Here is a 16,567-nt window from a genome sequence, read left to right on the forward strand (position 1 = left end):
AGTAGTTTCTGCAGTCTGCTCGGATCACAAAAGACCAAGTTTAAGTCTGTCGTCGTAGAAGTGAAAATGTTTGGCTGCTGCTGCTTAAACTTTGCCTTTGGTTCTGGATCAGACCTGGACGACTGAGGGATTCCACAGACTCCTCAGATGTTTTCTCTGCTCGTACTTATTTGCTTCGTTAAATCCAGGTGGCGACTTTTTTTTTTTTTGGAGATAGATGATGTCTAAGTTCCCTGTTCTTGTTCAAAGATAGATTCTATATAGATTTATAAGTTTCTATTTCCATATGGGTGAACATTACATACTGTACCTTTAACAGCAAGATATAAAAACTTTGGAACATAAACTAAACTAAAATAACTGGACATTAGTTACTTAACTGTTATTCTCCATCATCTTTAAACTTTAAACACTCGTCTATAGAAACAAGTGAAACTGTCTTTGATGCCACAGGGTGAGTTCTCTAAACGTTTTTTCCGTAGCCGTTCTCGCTCCGACAGATGAAATACGACGCCAGTTTGCAAAAGGAACCATATCTTTATTAACACTCAAAGACAATCATGGACATTTCTATTCTCCGTCGAAACCACAGACTTTGCCAAACTACGATGTGAAAACACAGACCACACACTCCCAACTCAAATGTTCTTTTATTTACTCACATTTACGATAGTGCTCGCCGCTCCTGCTCCCAAATGATCCAAATATCTCTCGACCTGGATAATAAACCCCATAAACGTTACTGTAGTGTGTAACATCCCTCTGAACCCTCCGTCACTCTGGGTTTAGTGCATTTAGTCGCTTTTGTTCATATAAAAGTTCTGCAAAAGGTCTATAAAGCCCAAAGCCACAACGCTGTAATGATTGTGTTTCAGTAAGCTGCCTGGAATGCGAACACTTAAAGGCCTGTCTCATGTTGATGATGTCATCAGGCAGAATAACGTTGCAGGGAGAAGGACGGTTATGTCGAGGGCGGATGTAAAAATGCGAAAATGTGTTTCCACGTTGATTTTTGCTTAGAGCAGCTCAGGAAACTTCAGCACTAAAGGCCCAAAGGAAGAGTTTAACGGGAGTTTAACGGGAGTTTAACGGGAGTTTAACGGGAGTTTAACGGGAGTTTAACGGGAGTTTAACGGGAGTTTAACGGGAGTTTAACGGGAGTTTAACGGGAGTTTAACGGGAGTTTAACGGGAGTTTAACGGGAGTTTAACGGGAGTTTAGTTTCATAATGTGTTTAATGTTGACACCATTCACTCCTGACCATAGACTGTATAAAGAAGTGGACGAAGTGAGTGTGACGGAGCTCGTATCATAGCAACCAAAGAGCCAATCAGGAGCGCAGCTGTGGAAGCCGGGGGTGTGTCAGGGGGCGGGCACTTAGGGTGCTTGAACGCTGTCAATCAAACCTGTTGCTAACGCTAACGGGAGCGACCTCAGGGGAAGAAGGCGTCTGAATCGTCTCTTGTTGATGTTCATATCCTGAGTTACGACACGACGGCGAAATGAAAACGGCAGAATCATGTAGAGGGTTAATACGAACGAAAAACAAAACGACGAGTCTGACAGCAGCAGATACAGAAAGAAACGCAACAGTTTTTTAATGTAAAGTGACGTAAAGTGAGTCTATGGAGCTGGAAGCGCGCACATGACGGCTAGCGGGTTAGCTACGTCCATTTGTTTATACAGTCTATGCTCCCGACCAATCAGAGGGAAGTGACGTGACATGAAGATTATCTAAATGTAAAACACTTTATTCTACTAGAGCTACTCCCAAAACAGAATGATCCATAAATAAATAAATAAAATGTGTATGTATATTCTAAAAGTTCAAGTGATGGTGACAAAAATATAAAAATGGTGAACGTACACATACTAGATATACCGTGAGCATGTTAGCATGCTAGCATTTACAGACTTGTGTTGTCAACATAAATAATAATACATTTTCATAAACCTTTGATTGTAAGAATATAAATAAGTTATCTTCGTTGAAAGCTTGAGCTGATTCTCACACATAAATAAAAATCGCACACGTTTGTCACAGATGGTCAGATGGCGCGCGTCGCCTTTAGCCGTGAGGAGGTGATGAAGTAGAAAGAGCAGAAATATCAGGCGACCGAGAGCTGAGAAAGAGATCGACGAATGTACGAACAGCAGAAGCACATTCAAGTCGCTGGAAAAATAAACCGTCTGCTACACCATAATGTCCGGCAGCTTTGATCGCTGTCCACTGGTGTCCGTCCCATCGTCCCATCGTCCCATCGTCCCGTTTGAGTCTTTTCAGCAGTAAACAGACCAATAAATAAGATTGAAAAAGATGTAGGACCCGGGGAAAATCATCCTTGAGTATTTGTCGATGGCGTGAGTGTTTTGGATGATGTTGAGCGCTCTCATGCTTTTCTTCTTCTTGGTGTTGGTGGATTCGCTGCTCACAGACAGATGCACCACCATGTGTTCTGGTTTCTCCGGGACCTCGTGCATTTCCTCCTGCTCCATGTCGGGGCTCATCGGTTCCTCCGTGTAGCCCGCCAGGCTGTTGGTGTCGGCCTCGCTGTAGGTCCCGTCCAGCATGGTCATGGTCCTGGTCTGGGAGATGCCGCAGGTGCACGGTAAAGACTGAGGAGAGAAAGAGGAGAGAAAGAGGAGAGAAAGAGGAGAGAAAGAGGAGAGAAAGAGGCGAAGGTCATGAGTTTGAGTTAGGACGATCAAAAATGACACAATATATTGATTTGAGTTTGACGAGCTGCGTATTTCTCAAACTGTGGTGTCTGCGGTGTGTCTGTGCTGTGTCTGTGCTGTGTCTGTGCTGTGTCTGTGCTGTGTCTGTGCTGTGTCTGTGGTGCGTCTGGGACTTGGGCTGCTCTTCAGTTTGTGCGTTTGACAAATTTACAGTTCATTTTATTCCCTTTTGTGTCGTCCTTTGGATAATTTTGTGTTTAGATCTACAGTGGAAATGATGTAGTCCACTTTTAGACCAGGTTTAGTCCTAAATTAGACCCGTAATAGTCCTGTTTTAGACCTGGTTTAGCTCTAGATTACACCTGGAATAGTCCTGTTTTAGACCTGGTTTAGTCCTGTTTTAGACCTGGTTTAGTCCAAGATTAGACCTGGAATAGTCCTGTTTTAGACCTGGTTTAGTCCTGTTTTAGACCTGGTTTAGTCCTGGATTAGACCTGGAATAGTCCTGTTTTAGACCTGGTTTAGTCCTGGATTAGACCTGGTATAGTCCTGTTTTAGCTCTAGATTAGACCCGTAATAGTCCTGTTTTAGACCTGGTTTAGTCCTGTTTTAGACCTGGTTTAGTCCAAGATTAGACCTGGAATAGTCCTGTTTTAGACCTGGTTTAGCTCTAGATTAGACCCGTAATAGTCCTGTTTTAGACCTGGTTTAGTCCTGTTTTAGACCTGGTTTAGTCCTAGATTAGACCTGGTGCTTGGTGTGAGATGTTTGAGAGCTGCGCTGCACCAGCTCATTTAACTTTATTACACAGTATAATGTTCTATAAACATTGAAGCAAACGTGGTTCAGGTCGTGCAGTGGGGTCAAAGGGTTGCCGGTTCAATCCTCACTGTGACTCGTGCAAACTGCTGTCTCCTCCTTGAACGAGACACTTCACTGAACTTGTTTTTCCATATGAGGACAGCAGGTTTACATGATGTACGTCTTTTATTATTAGATTAACAGTAAGATTTAAAGTTCAGGTTAAGCTCGGGGTTTAGGTAAAAAGAAGAGGGAGATGATTAATGTTGGGACTGGGTCAATGTGATGCCCCCAAAATCACGTAAACCCGACACACGCGTGAACATGAACACGTGTGATTGATGATATAAGAAAACCTCATTTACCCTGATCTGACTCGTTATTCTGTGTCATGTGTTCAATCTGCTTTTACATGACGTGATCTCAGCGTGATGCACGACCACGACGCTCAAGGTGACTTTGACGGTTTGTGTCATTTTGTAAAGTAATATTTCAAGATCATATGATAAACAGTGACTCAACCTGACGGACGGGACAGCGCTCGTAAATACTGCATTAAAACTGTTTGGCTGCGTGAAATAGTCAAATATGAAAACGTCTGTCATCAATCATCTCGATTATTATTATTATTATTATTATTATTATTATTATTATTAGTCCACAAAAGTCTCTCAAACTGTGAGGCTTCAGTTTGAGTTTGTCAAGTTTAGAGTTTGTTTTATCCACTTTTTGGTGTCATTTGTATAATTTTGTGTTTAGAACTACAGTGGAAATGATGTAGTCCTGGTTTAGTCCTAGATTAGACCTGGAATAGTCCTGGTTTAGTCCTAGATTAGACCTGGAATAGTCCTGGTTTAGTCCTAGATTAGACCTGGTTTAGACCTGGTTTAGATCTGGTTTCCTGCTGAATTTGCATGTCATTTGTAACACACCAACATTAGGAAAATTCAATTATTTCAATCCAACATAATCTCATATCACTAGGACTTAAACCGGACTAAACTTGGTCTACACTAGAACTAAACCAGATTCTGAACCAGGTCAGTGTAAAGTTCAGATAAGGACAGAGAAATCCATGAATAACTGAAATGTCGTATTAGAGCTGGAGGATCCTTGGTTAAAACCCAGAGCATATTTTCAAAGTCAGACTCTGTTAGAATCTTTTGTTGACTTTACTTCACAAGACGCTCTCCAAAATAAATAAATACATAAATAAATTAACTTATGTTTTCAGAGGACAAGACTATTGTCTATGAATCTTGACAATATTTCAGCGTTTCCTGCAAATAACATTTCATATTTAATCAAAATAAGAATAAGTTTGTTGAGTGATGTGGATGTGGTTTGTGTCTCTATTTGACTTTACACTTTATTTTGTGACGTTTATAATTATGTAAAATGGTCACGGTCAGATTTTTATAAAGAGCTTTTCCACCTTCAAAGAACAGAATGGATCTGATCATCAACCAAGAGGGAGATTTGAACCACTAACCCTCAGCTCAGTGGACAAACGCTCAACCATCGTCCAATCAGACACAAGAGCCACTGATCAGGAGGTGGATAAAATGTAAATGTCTGAACTGTGCAACGAGTCGTCCCAATCAAATAAATAAAATATTGTATTTTCTGGACTATAACTCGCACTTTTGTCATAGTTTTTTCATTATTAAACTTTTTTTGGCTGGTGAGACTTTTATCCTCCTGGGGCCTGGCGTCCTCATGTGGACAACACATTTTGGGTTGAACAGAACAGCAACAATGCAAACATGTTTAATTTAGAATATTTTTAAGAGTTTAGAATGTTCATAATTGTATTTATTTCTTTATTTTTTGTTAAAGTCTCTGCTCCTGTCTGCAGATCTTCACACGAGACTCTGATCCAAGAGGCACAAATGTTTTAACTCAGGACAAATGTTGCTGTTTCAGGCTCTTAATAGTTTTTGTAAATAATTATTCAAATGTTCTATCAAAATTAAATTAAAATGTAGAACAACTGTCGTCAAATGTGACATAATTTTTCTCATAATGTAAAAAGATAATTCCTTATTTTTGCTCATCAGGTCCAATCAGCCCAAATAACAAAGAGAAATGAATAAAGTCTGTGCCATGAAAGAGCTCGAGTCTCAGGAGGAGAAAAAAAAAACATCACTGGATCCAGAACCTCGGCCACGACCCTCGACTCTTTGCCAACAGAGACATTGATTTTGGACGGGACAAAAAGAAAAGGACATTTGACGACAAACCACACGACTGGAAATGAACAGTCCATGAAAAAGTCACATGAGCTTTTATCCAAATAACCAACAATTCAAACTCAGATTTGAGTTTGTGATCACTGTGCATTCTCTGAAAAATGAACTGATAAACGAGTGCAGGGATGTACAAGGAAACGTTTAGTCCATGAACAGCACATATACTGTTTACAGGGGACATTCTTTATTTGTGATCAGTTTTTTATTATTTGTACAATAAAAATCAACATAGAAAAAATAAGATTCCAGCCACTGAAGGGCCAGACGTTTTCCCACTGCTGTTAAACCTGTCAGTCGAATCGTTTTATGAGAAAAGGACCAGTTTAGTCAGTTTGAAAAATCGTTAAATTAAAAAGATAAGTGGGGAAAAACTGAAATTTTTGCTTTATATTTTAGTTAAATTAGAATCTACAGTTTTCCAAAATATATTGACTTTTTTTTTTTCTTTACAATCCCTAAACATGTAGATAAAAGTACCAAACGTGTCCTCTGAGCATTTATCACAGTTTGCAGAGGACGTTTTGTCACAGAATAACTGCAAAAAATCAGATTTGAGTTTGTAATCACTGTGCATTCTCCTACAGCTCTGCATTATATTTGCTTTTTATGTTTTCAAATCAGCATTTTCATTTGAGATACAGAAAACTTGTACAAGGAAATACACAGTTGGAAATTTACTGCCCATAAAAACAGATTCTATTAGGAGAATAACTGCAAACATAAAAATAGTCATTTGATTTTGACTGTGCGTCGTTTGCTCCACTGTACACGGGTTTAATTGAAAAGCGTGGGAACTATGATGTCATTCTGTCATGGCCTGATTTTTGAAGATGGCAGATCGCTGATAGTGTTATCTTTGCGACGCAGCGGCACTCCAAGGACATGCAAATGATTTCACCGATGTGCGTGAGTTAAAGCTCCTCTCAGCAGAGCGTTTACTCATGAATGACCCTTTGTGCTTGGATTAAACAGTCGATGTACAGGTTTGATTTGAAATTCTATCAACATTAAATGACTGTGGTCCCAGATTTGAGGTAAACATGTTCAGATCTAATACTTTTACTGAAAAACAATGGTGATAATCTGAGTTTATTGTCAATTACAACTTGTTTATGTCATAATTTGGTGTTTTGGTTCTCGAGACAATTATCCAATCAAAGCAGAAAGAGCCTCACTCGAGTCTCGCTCTTGAGTTTCCAGTTTCAATGTAGAAATCCAAATGTCCCTCGCTATATCGTGGTTCACCTTTCGCTGTTTCACCAGAATGTGTTCAGACAAATTCACATAAACGTTGGACCTCAGTGTGACTCTGAAGTGCTGTATGTTTGCAATTTGTTTTCTCCCCGACAAAACCCACAATGTCGATGAAACGTTCTGCACCGACAAAGACGCCTACGAAGGTTTGAACTTTGAGAGAGTTTAAACGAGAGAGAAATGTGAGAAAATGTTAACGCCTGTGTGAGAAAAGTGTATAAAGTGTGTGGTGAGGGGTTTTACAGACAAAAACATAGAGAATAATGTAAAAAATAAAACTGAGACTTGGTGGATTTCACCTACCGTGGGTTATTTTTAAACTTAAATATTTTCAAAGTGCTTTACAGAATAAGAAAGACATTAAAATCAAACAAAATAAGATTCCAGCCAATGAAAGACTAATCACAAATTATCATCATAAAAGTAACATTAAAAGAGAAAAGTGCAGAATAAACCCCTTTCAGTCACAGCAGATGAACAGAACAGTTTGAGTCTGGATTTAAACTTTGTCAAAGTCGAGGCCTGAGTCACATCTTCAGGAAGAAAGTTCAGGTTTAAACTGAACAAAACTCAAACACTGATTCTCCTGGTTTAGACTTGAGTCCTGAGAACAGGACTGAACCAGAACTAAACCAGGACTAACCCAGAACTAAACCAGAACTAAACCAGGAGTAAACCAGGAGTAAACCAGGAGTAAACCAGGACTCCAGCAGGAGACGGCCCCTGAAGTCCTCAGGGACTGGCCTCTTTTTCCCACTGTTTTTTTTTTTTTTTTTGCTGAGAATAAGAGTCTAAGGACAGGAGAAGGTCTGGGACACTTGTCCATTTCCTTGTTTTCTGTTGATTCATTTATTTGCCTGTTTCTGTTTCATTGTTGATTTTCTCACTGTTGGTTCAATCATTTCTCATGTTCTGCCCTAAAAGTCGACGCTGTTGTGACTTTGGGCTTTACAAAAATAAATTGAATTGATGTGACTCAGAGGTGATGGTTCGGCTCTCACATGTGGGAGAGACAGAGCTGCTTTTATTTACTGAAAATGAGAAAAACATGTTTGTGTTCGACCCAGGTTCAGTTGTGATTGCAGTATCTTTTTAAACTCTAAGCGCACAGGCCACAGTTCATTAAAGTGATTCTAACGTGTCTAAAATGATGAAGTTCTCTGAGCTTGTCCAGTTGTTTTTCGAGAGCATATTCTGGACATGACCTGTTTTTACCTGTCCAGGAGTAGTATTTTTGTGTCCTACTCTGACTCCACTTCCACCGCGTTGCCCGCTGTGAGGGTATTATTCGCACTTAAGCTGCTCTGACAGCGCTCAGGAGTGAGAAAATCCTGTCCGACCGGATGGAACCGTGCACCCGCTCGAGGAGAATCAGCCACATCCAAAGTTTCACCCCAAATTTAAAATAAGCACAGCCCCGTTTGTCTGAGGAGGATTTGAGTTGTTCTTGAAATTGGTTGGATTTGGTTGTTCTTAAAATTATCTCTTGCTTTGTTCTTTAAAGATTCGCTCATTTTTCTGGTTGAGCCTCTGCACGCTTGTCTCCATGGAGATGTCCGTGCTTTGCCTGGAATGTTCCACAGTATGGCATTAAACTGATCTCATTGGACACGAGCAGGCGACACGACGGGGCCAAGTTACAAGTAAATTAAGTGGAGAAGCAAGATTGTTTTTCAGTTTTTTAGCGAGCAGTAAACAACCCGCGGAGTTGAATAAATGCACGACAGTTTAATGCCGTACTCTGGGACATTCCGGGCAAAGCAATAGCATCTCCATGGAGACGAGCGGATGGTGGAAACTGGAGATGTTACAGAGTGATAGTGTACCATCGAAATGTCAAAAAATCTTTCTTTTTCAGTCGTTTTTTTTTTTACCAGGAAACTTTATGAAACTGGAGAGTACAGCGCGGAATGGGGTTGAAGAGCAAGGGAGACATTCACAAAACTGTCCCAACTCTACAGCGCCTGCAACTTTATACTATTTAAACACTATTAATTCATATTTTGTGCAGGAAGAAATGCAGCCACGTCGTCTAAATCAGGTTATAAACATCTGAACAGTTAAAGTGATGATTAAACCTTCACCGATCAAACCTGAACCTTCTAGCGTCTCGTTGAACTTCTGCCTCTTCAGAAAATTCCGGTTGTACTCATAAATACAACCTTGAAGTCATTTGCGTTTATGGACGCCTTATGGACTCCATCAAATCTTTACGGTTAGAGCAGAAATAAAGTGTGAAGGACGACGAGTAATTAGGTAAACGAGTAGAAGAAAGAGTGTTATAATATTGGTTTTCCCAGTTTTTCTGTTGACGCAAATAAAAAACAGACAGTAAATCTAAAATAATACAGGCAGTTTTGTTGTCGTGGTTTAGAAAAGGTGCTATGAATTGAAATAGTTTGACTGATATGTTCTTGTTTCTTGCGGTGACCGAGTGCATGGACCTTAGACAGTTCGTAGAATCGGACTAAGAGGCTGTGACATCAAACATAACGTTCGGTCGCAGAAACCTTTTGCTAACGCTAACAGGAGCCGACTTCAGGGAAACGACGCGCCTGATTCGTCTGTTATTAATATTCGTATCAAAGGGGCGTTACCTCCAACAACCTCGCTCCTGATTGGCTCTTTGGTTGCTACGTTACGCGTGGCCTGAATTCCAAATAAGGAACTGGGCTCAAAACTTCAAAACTCGCCGCTACGCCCGCTCTAGCCTCGCTGAGCTTCATGTAACTGGCCCTGAACACCGTGGTGACGTCACACTCACTTATTCGTTGCGTGGGTTCGTTTAAAAATCTAAACCTCAACTTCAATCTTCTCGGCTGGAAACTTCCAATCAGCTTTTTGTCGTGTGAGGACATCTGTTCTCGACGGCCTAACATCTGTTTTCATAATAACAATCTCATCAAGTCTCATTTGGGAGCCAGTAAAGCGGAGAGTGGTGCAGACTTTTACCATATCTGTGACATTTCACACTTTGATACGATCCCTTTTGTGTTGATTACCTGCGACCGAGCCCTTTCTCTCATCTTTCTCTCCCTCCTGTCCTGCACGGTGGAGAGGTAATTGACCGCGGCGTACTCCAAGACGGACAGAAAGACGAAAACGAAGCTGACCCACAGGTAGATGTCCACGGCTTTGATATAGGACACTCGGGGCATGGAGGCGTTGACTCCGGTGATGATGGTGGACATGGTTAGAACAGTGGTGATGCCTGGACACAAAGAAGAACGAAAGGGAAAGGTTTAAATATGATGCAATACGGTGCAAAAAAGGGCCCCCAGCTCCACTCACCGGGAGCCAACCAGCAGGAGGCAAAACATTCAAGTCAAACCCGGATCAATTGTTTCTGAGACCGTAGCAGTTAAATGAGGATTTGTGACGCAATGTGAACTGGTTTCTTTTAAAATGTTCCTTTGTAATTTCCTCTTGATGTCACTGTCAAAAATTGAAGTTTTTCTTTTACCAATTATAATGGATAAAGACATTATCTTTGGAGATGCTGGAGTTAAGAGATATAGAGACAGAAATACACACTCCAGTCACAAGGGGGCGGGCGAGTGACGACTTCATGGGCTCGTTAGGGTCAAATGATCCTTTATGTGACGTGAACTGAGCATTTACCCCTCAACTGATCAAACAGAAAAGTCATTAATGCGACTAAAGTTCAATAATATTTAAATCTTTAACTGTGTCATCCCTCAGTCGTTCATGTAGATTCCACAGCAAAAGAAATTTATAAAGTTAAGGTTAATTTATAAAGTACATTTAAAACGACTTGAGCTGAACCAAAGTGCAAAATAAAAATACGGTAACACAGGAAAAGTACAATAAAACACCCACACATCCAGCCAGAGTTAAATACCAGGGAGAAGAGGGGGGTTTTCAGTCTATTCTTAAAATGTGTTGAAGACTGAGAGGATCTGACAGGCAGAGGGCGCTGTTCCATAGTCACAGAAAAGGCTCTGTCACCTCTGGTCTTGAGTTGACCTCTGACCTCAGGGTGAACTATAGCGCTGCAGTGACTCCCTCAAATAAAGAGGAACCATAGAGACTGGACCCAATTCGCCAGAGTGTCCTTCAATGCACAGTTTGAACGGTGCATTTAAGGGTTTACACAACTTCCGCCTGTCCCACTTCATGCAATGGACGAATGTGGTCGAAAATGTGCCCTGCGTTTCCATGGAGATCAACCGTAGCTGAAGCACTACTATATCCCATCATGCACCACTAGGTTCTCACTCTAGACACAGGGGATTGGTCAGATTATCAGACTTGGCAGCTGTTGTGGCTTAAAACTGAGCACTTTTCCCAAAACAGGACAATTCTTGGACTGATGTCGCACTGAGGTCATTAAAGTTCCACTATGTAACTTTTTGGTGGACCACCTGGTTTCACATAAACGTTGGATCTCAGTGTGACTCTGAAGTGCTGTGTGTTCTCCCCGACAAAACCCACAATGTCGATGAAACGTTCTAGTTTGTAGTCGGCAAGAAAACATCTAAAAAAAATGACAAAACCTCCACCAGAAAAGCGACTTACTGCACCTTTAATGGAGTTGGTGTTTGCCCCTGAACGATCAGATCCCTGGTTCAGTTCTGTGTTTGGGATTTAAAGCCTTGACGATGTTTCCGGCTGCAGGAGCACGGCGTTTGAGTCACAGTCAGCCGAGTGTTTCGAATAAGGATCTGTGACGCCATCCCGCGCTTTATAATCCCTCCTTTTGTGCTAACTTATGTAATGCCTTTGTCCTGACAACAATGCAGACATAATTTCAAACCAAATTGACAGTAACTCTTCCAGACTGCTGTAAAATAAAAAGCCAATTTGAATGCAAATCCGAAATCCATTCTGAAATCCCAAAGCCAACTGTGTGTAAGTCTCTGTACCATTTGACACGGCGGCAGCTCCGGGGCCTTTTCCCGCTTTAAATCTGCTTAAAAACAAACACAGAAGAAGAAGAGACGACTATTTGTACCGGCGGATTATTCTGATGTGTTATTTTAAAGTCATTTGGAAAGAGACCACACCAGATTAAAGTGTCACCTGGAGTCTACACGACTGAAGACAGGACTAGGACTACTGCTACTACTAAGACTACTACGACTACGACTACTACGACTACTACTACTACTGCTACTACTGCTACTAAGACTACTACGACTACGACTACTACTACTACTACAACTACAATGCCCACACCAGAACTGTGTGGTAATGATGAAAGTATCACATAGAGTCTACACGACTGAACAATGCACATAAGAAACAACAATGTGGACTGTCCTACGGATTATACTTCATTGTTACTACTACTACTACAACAACTACTACCATTAGTACTACTACAAGTGAAACACAGAGTGAAACACAGAGTGAAACACAGAGTGAAACACAGGGTGAAACACAGAGTGAAACAGAGAGTTAAATAGAGTGAGTCGGGCTCCTGACTGGACAATCTGGACACACATGTGCAGATTTTTATGTAACATGAATTTAAATAAAATGGATAATCAGACAAACTTTATCTTAAACTCTCGACCTCTGTTATTTCAGATTCATTTTTCTTTCTTCTTTCTATTTGTGCGTCTTATTCTGGTGTTTCTTTGATGTTTCTCTTCTTCTCTCTGGTGACAAAAGCAGCTGGGTGCGTTGTTTGTTGTTGTTGTTGTTTTGTTTTTTTTTCTCAAATTTTGCCTGAAGGAGAATTGTGAAAATTTAAAGACGACATTTTACTGAAAAGAAGCACAAACCAGGATGAATGAAGGATGATGAAAAATGAGGGAAAAAAACAGCTGAATTTGAGCAGAGAGACGACTCGCTCTGATCACGAGGCTCGTTCAGACGGAGCAGTGTTTGTGTGACACACGGACAAAAGCAGCAGAGAGTACTGCGACTTTAAAATACTACACGTGTTATGAGTTAAAGGCGCTCTGTGGAACTTGTCTGTTGCAGGATCAGCCCCCTGTTCGTCTCCATGGAGATCTCATCTACATTACCGTTTTAAATTTACAGAATCTAACATTTCTTCAATTACAGCTCATTTTTATTGCCAAACGACGCCTTTAAAAACATGCACTCTGATGTGAGCAGGCTCGCCACTCCACGTGTCTGACCTGTCACCTCATCTACTCGTATCCATGGAGATAAATATGTTTAATTCCGTGCCATGGAATGTTCCAGACGAAGTGAAAACAATTCCATGGAGACAGGCAAGCGGCGTACGCTCCACCAGAAAAGTTATACAGTGCAGCTTTAAAGGGCCAGGTGAGGAGGCGGGGCCAGGTGAAGGGAGGGGCCAGGTGATGGGACAGGGCAGGTGAGGGAAAAGCCAGGTGAGGAGGAGGGGCCATGTCAAGGGGAGGAGCCAGGTTTGAGGGAGGGGCCAGGTGAGAGGAAGATGGCAGGTTAGGGGACGGGCCAGGTGAGAGGGAGGAGTCAGGTGAGGAGGAGGGGCCAGGTGAGAGGGATAGAGGCAATGTGAGGGGGAGAGGACAGGTGAGAGGGAGCGGCAAGGTGAGGAGGAGGGGCCAGGTGCAGGGGAGGGGCCAGGTGAAGGCATGGGGGAGGGGGGAACAGGTCTCACTTCTGCCATCTACTGGTGAAAAAAAACTAATAAAAACTGTACAGGCGGATGGTAGCTTTAAAGTAAAAAGTGACATTTAGCCCAGTAACAAAAAAACCCAAAAGTTTATGGTTTACAGAAGTTTTGAAAGCGTAAGGTAAAGTATTTAAATCATTGACATAAAGCTGAAACTTTGTAAAAACACGTTTCCCACATCCCTCCAAACTGCATTTCCATGTATTTTGTTTTTGTTCGTTACCCAGGGAGACGCGGGCCGGCACGGCGCGGCGGTCGATCCAAAAGGACACCCAGGACAGCATGACCATGAGCGTGGCGGGAAAGTACGTCTGCAGCAGGAAGAAGAAGATGTGGCGCCGCAGAGTGAAGTTTATGTACAGACGATTGTACCAGCCTGAAACACACAAACACACAGACCTGGTGAGTAAACGGGAGACGAGGGGGGAGACGTGTCTTGCCCAAGGACACAACTATTGATGCAGTGCAGCTGATGTCATCGACGTTCCCTAGGGGGGTGATGCAAACTGGAGGCACTGCTCTGTCTGAAGCTCCGTGACTCAAGTTAAAAACAGCAACCTCTGATCTGAGCTTTAACACAATCTGACCAGAAAGACCCGACTTATCTGAACTCAGACAGATGAGCTGATCTGATCAAGTCCCTCTCACAGAACATTACACACAAGCTAGTTAGCATTAGCATTAGCATTAGCCAACAGTGAGTTTGTTGGTCCTCTCACCTTTTGTGTAAAAACAGAAACATAAACTCTCCTGAACATGAGCTGTTTAAATCCATTTGACACTTTTTTCTAGAGTTTTCAACTTTTGTGGTAGATATTGTGTGCACTGTGTCACCATGGTAACTGCTTAAGATTTTGCCATAAGCATAAAGGCAGAACCCCCCCAGTGTGATGTCACCGCAGAGGATCAATAATGCTGCAGGAATCAGACGGAAAAATGAAAAACAACAACAAAATGTGTTGCTGGGTTTCAGATGATGTCAAAATATTTTGTTGGTGCTTAAAAATGTCATAGTTTTCTTCAAATCAATATGTAATATAACATGGACCTGGTTCAGTCCTGGTTCAGTCCTGGTTTAGTCCTGGTTTAGTCCTGGTTTAGTCCTGGTTCAGTCCTGGTTCAGTCCTGGTTTAGTCCTGGTTTAGTCCTGGTTCAGTCCTGGTTCAGTCCTGGTTCAGTCCTGGTTCAGTCCTGGTTCAGTCCTGGTTTAGACCTGGTTCAGTCCTGGTTTAGTCCTGGTTCAGTCCTGGTTTACTCCTGGTTTAGTCCTGGTCCAGTCCAGGTTCAGTCCAGGTTCAGTCCTGGTCCAGTCCAGGTTTAGTCCTGGTTCAGTCCTCGTTTAGTCCTGGTTCAGTCCAGGTTTAGTCCTGGTTCAGTCCCGGTTCAGTCCTGGTTTAGTCCTGGTTTAGACCTGGTTCAGTCCTGGTTTAGTCCTGGTTTAGTCCTGGTTCAGTCCTGGTCCAGTCCAGGTTTACTCCTGGTTTAGTCCTGGTTTAGTCCTGGTTTAGTCCTGGTTTAGTCCTGGTTCAGTCCTGGTTCAGTCCTGGTTTAGTCCTGGTTTAGTCCTGGTCCAGTCCTGGTTTAGTCCTGGTTTAGTCCTGGTTTAGTCCATGTGAGTGTCTGCTTCCCTGTGGTTTTCCTCGGTTTTTCTTTTTCCTGTCGTCTTTGTGGCTCTGGGACACTTTTCATTTGTTTCCTGTGAATATCGTCTCGTCTGTTATTGACCAACGGCTGTTTCACTTTTTTCCCCCAACTTTCTCCTGGTTAAATGAACAATGTCATGAATCCCTGCGACGTTCTGAGTGATAAAGAAAGTGCATTACACGATGACGCCTACAGGGGGAGCTCTAATGCAAATATAACCCTTGGAAATACAGTGTTTTCCAACTGCAGACATTTTTAAAATCCTAAAACACGAAATACAAACAACGCTGCCTGATAACCTGTGCCACATGCAAAGTTAACACGACGTTCTGAATATAAAAGAGAAGTTAAACATTTGAAATAGCGACTTTGATGGTGGTATTTGATAAAGAATTCAGACATTTTGGTGGCACCGGAGCAAGTCCCATTTTATCTGAGCGGCTTTTATCCTAAAGTTTCAAAACAAGTTTTCAAATGTCGCTATTGAAACTCTTTTCTTCTCTTTTTGATCATCTTCTTGTCCAACAAACAGGGCAAAACGGAGCTTCAAGGCAGGATTTTCACATAAGATAAGTTTAGTCTGAGAAAATATATAAACATACAAAAAATATTTAGGTAACACAAGAATGAATCTTTAGTTTGTGTCTAAATGTAGAACCAGTTTAATCCAAACTGCCCCTCGCTGCTGTTTCATTAAACTGGAGATGCTTTACCTGGAATGTTCCACAGTATGTTTAGTCCTGGTTCAGTCCTGGTTTAGTCCTGGTTCAGTCCTGGTCTAGTCCTGGTCTAGTCCTGGTTTAGTCCTGGTTTAGTTCTGGGTTAGTCCTGGTTTAGTCCTGGTTCAGTCCTGGTTTAGTCCTGGTTTAGTCCTGGTTTAGTCCTGGTTTAGTCCTGGTTCAGTCCTGGTTTAGTCCTGGTTTAGTCCTGGTTTAGTTCTGGTTTAGTCCTGGTTTTAGACCTGGTTCAGTCCTGGTTCAGTCCTGGTTCAGTCCTGGTTCAGTCCTGGTCTAGTCCCGGTCTAGTCCTGGTCTAGATACGGTTTAGTCCCGGTTTAGTCCTGGTCTACTCCTGGTTTAGTCCTGGTCTAGTCCAGGTTTAATCCTGGTTTAGTCCTGGTTCAGACCTGGTTTAGTCCTGGTTCAGTCCTGGTTCAGCCCTGGTTTAGTCCTGGTTCAGACCTGGTTTAGTCCTGGTTCAGACCTGGTTTAGTCCCAGTCTAGTCCTGGTTTTACTCAGCCTTTCAGTCTGTTTGCAAAAAAACCCCACAGCAATAATAAACACAAGATAAACACATTTAATGCCACACTGTGAAACATTCCAGGCCAATAACACGTCC

The 16,567-nt window shown here is 42.0% G+C and overlaps 1 protein-coding gene across 2 annotated transcripts in view; it reads right to left on the minus strand.

The window, feature by feature from the left end:
- Window positions 1–731: 731 nt before the first annotated feature.
- Window positions 732–16,567, minus strand: part of gabrr2a (gamma-aminobutyric acid type A receptor subunit rho2a) — a 113,888-nt gene continuing 98,052 nt past the window's right edge. Inside the window, exons 7-9 of one of the 2 annotated variants that reach the window (XM_055231351.1) lie at window positions 13,808–13,960; window positions 9,989–10,197; window positions 732–2,616 (exon numbers count right to left, since the gene is read on the minus strand). In XM_055231351.1, coding sequence (XP_055087326.1) covers window positions 2,281–2,616; window positions 9,989–10,197; window positions 13,808–13,960 — 698 coding nt within the window. In that variant the 3' untranslated portion in view covers window positions 732–2,280. The remainder of the gene's footprint in view (window positions 2,617–9,988; window positions 10,198–13,807; window positions 13,961–16,567) is intronic. The other variant, XM_033988194.2, reaches the window with a different exon arrangement.

The sequence above is a fragment of the Periophthalmus magnuspinnatus genome, chromosome 22 (genome assembly GCF_009829125.3).
Source record: "Periophthalmus magnuspinnatus isolate fPerMag1 chromosome 22, fPerMag1.2.pri, whole genome shotgun sequence".
Classification (NCBI taxonomy): domain Eukaryota; kingdom Metazoa; phylum Chordata; class Actinopteri; order Gobiiformes; family Gobiidae; genus Periophthalmus; species Periophthalmus magnuspinnatus.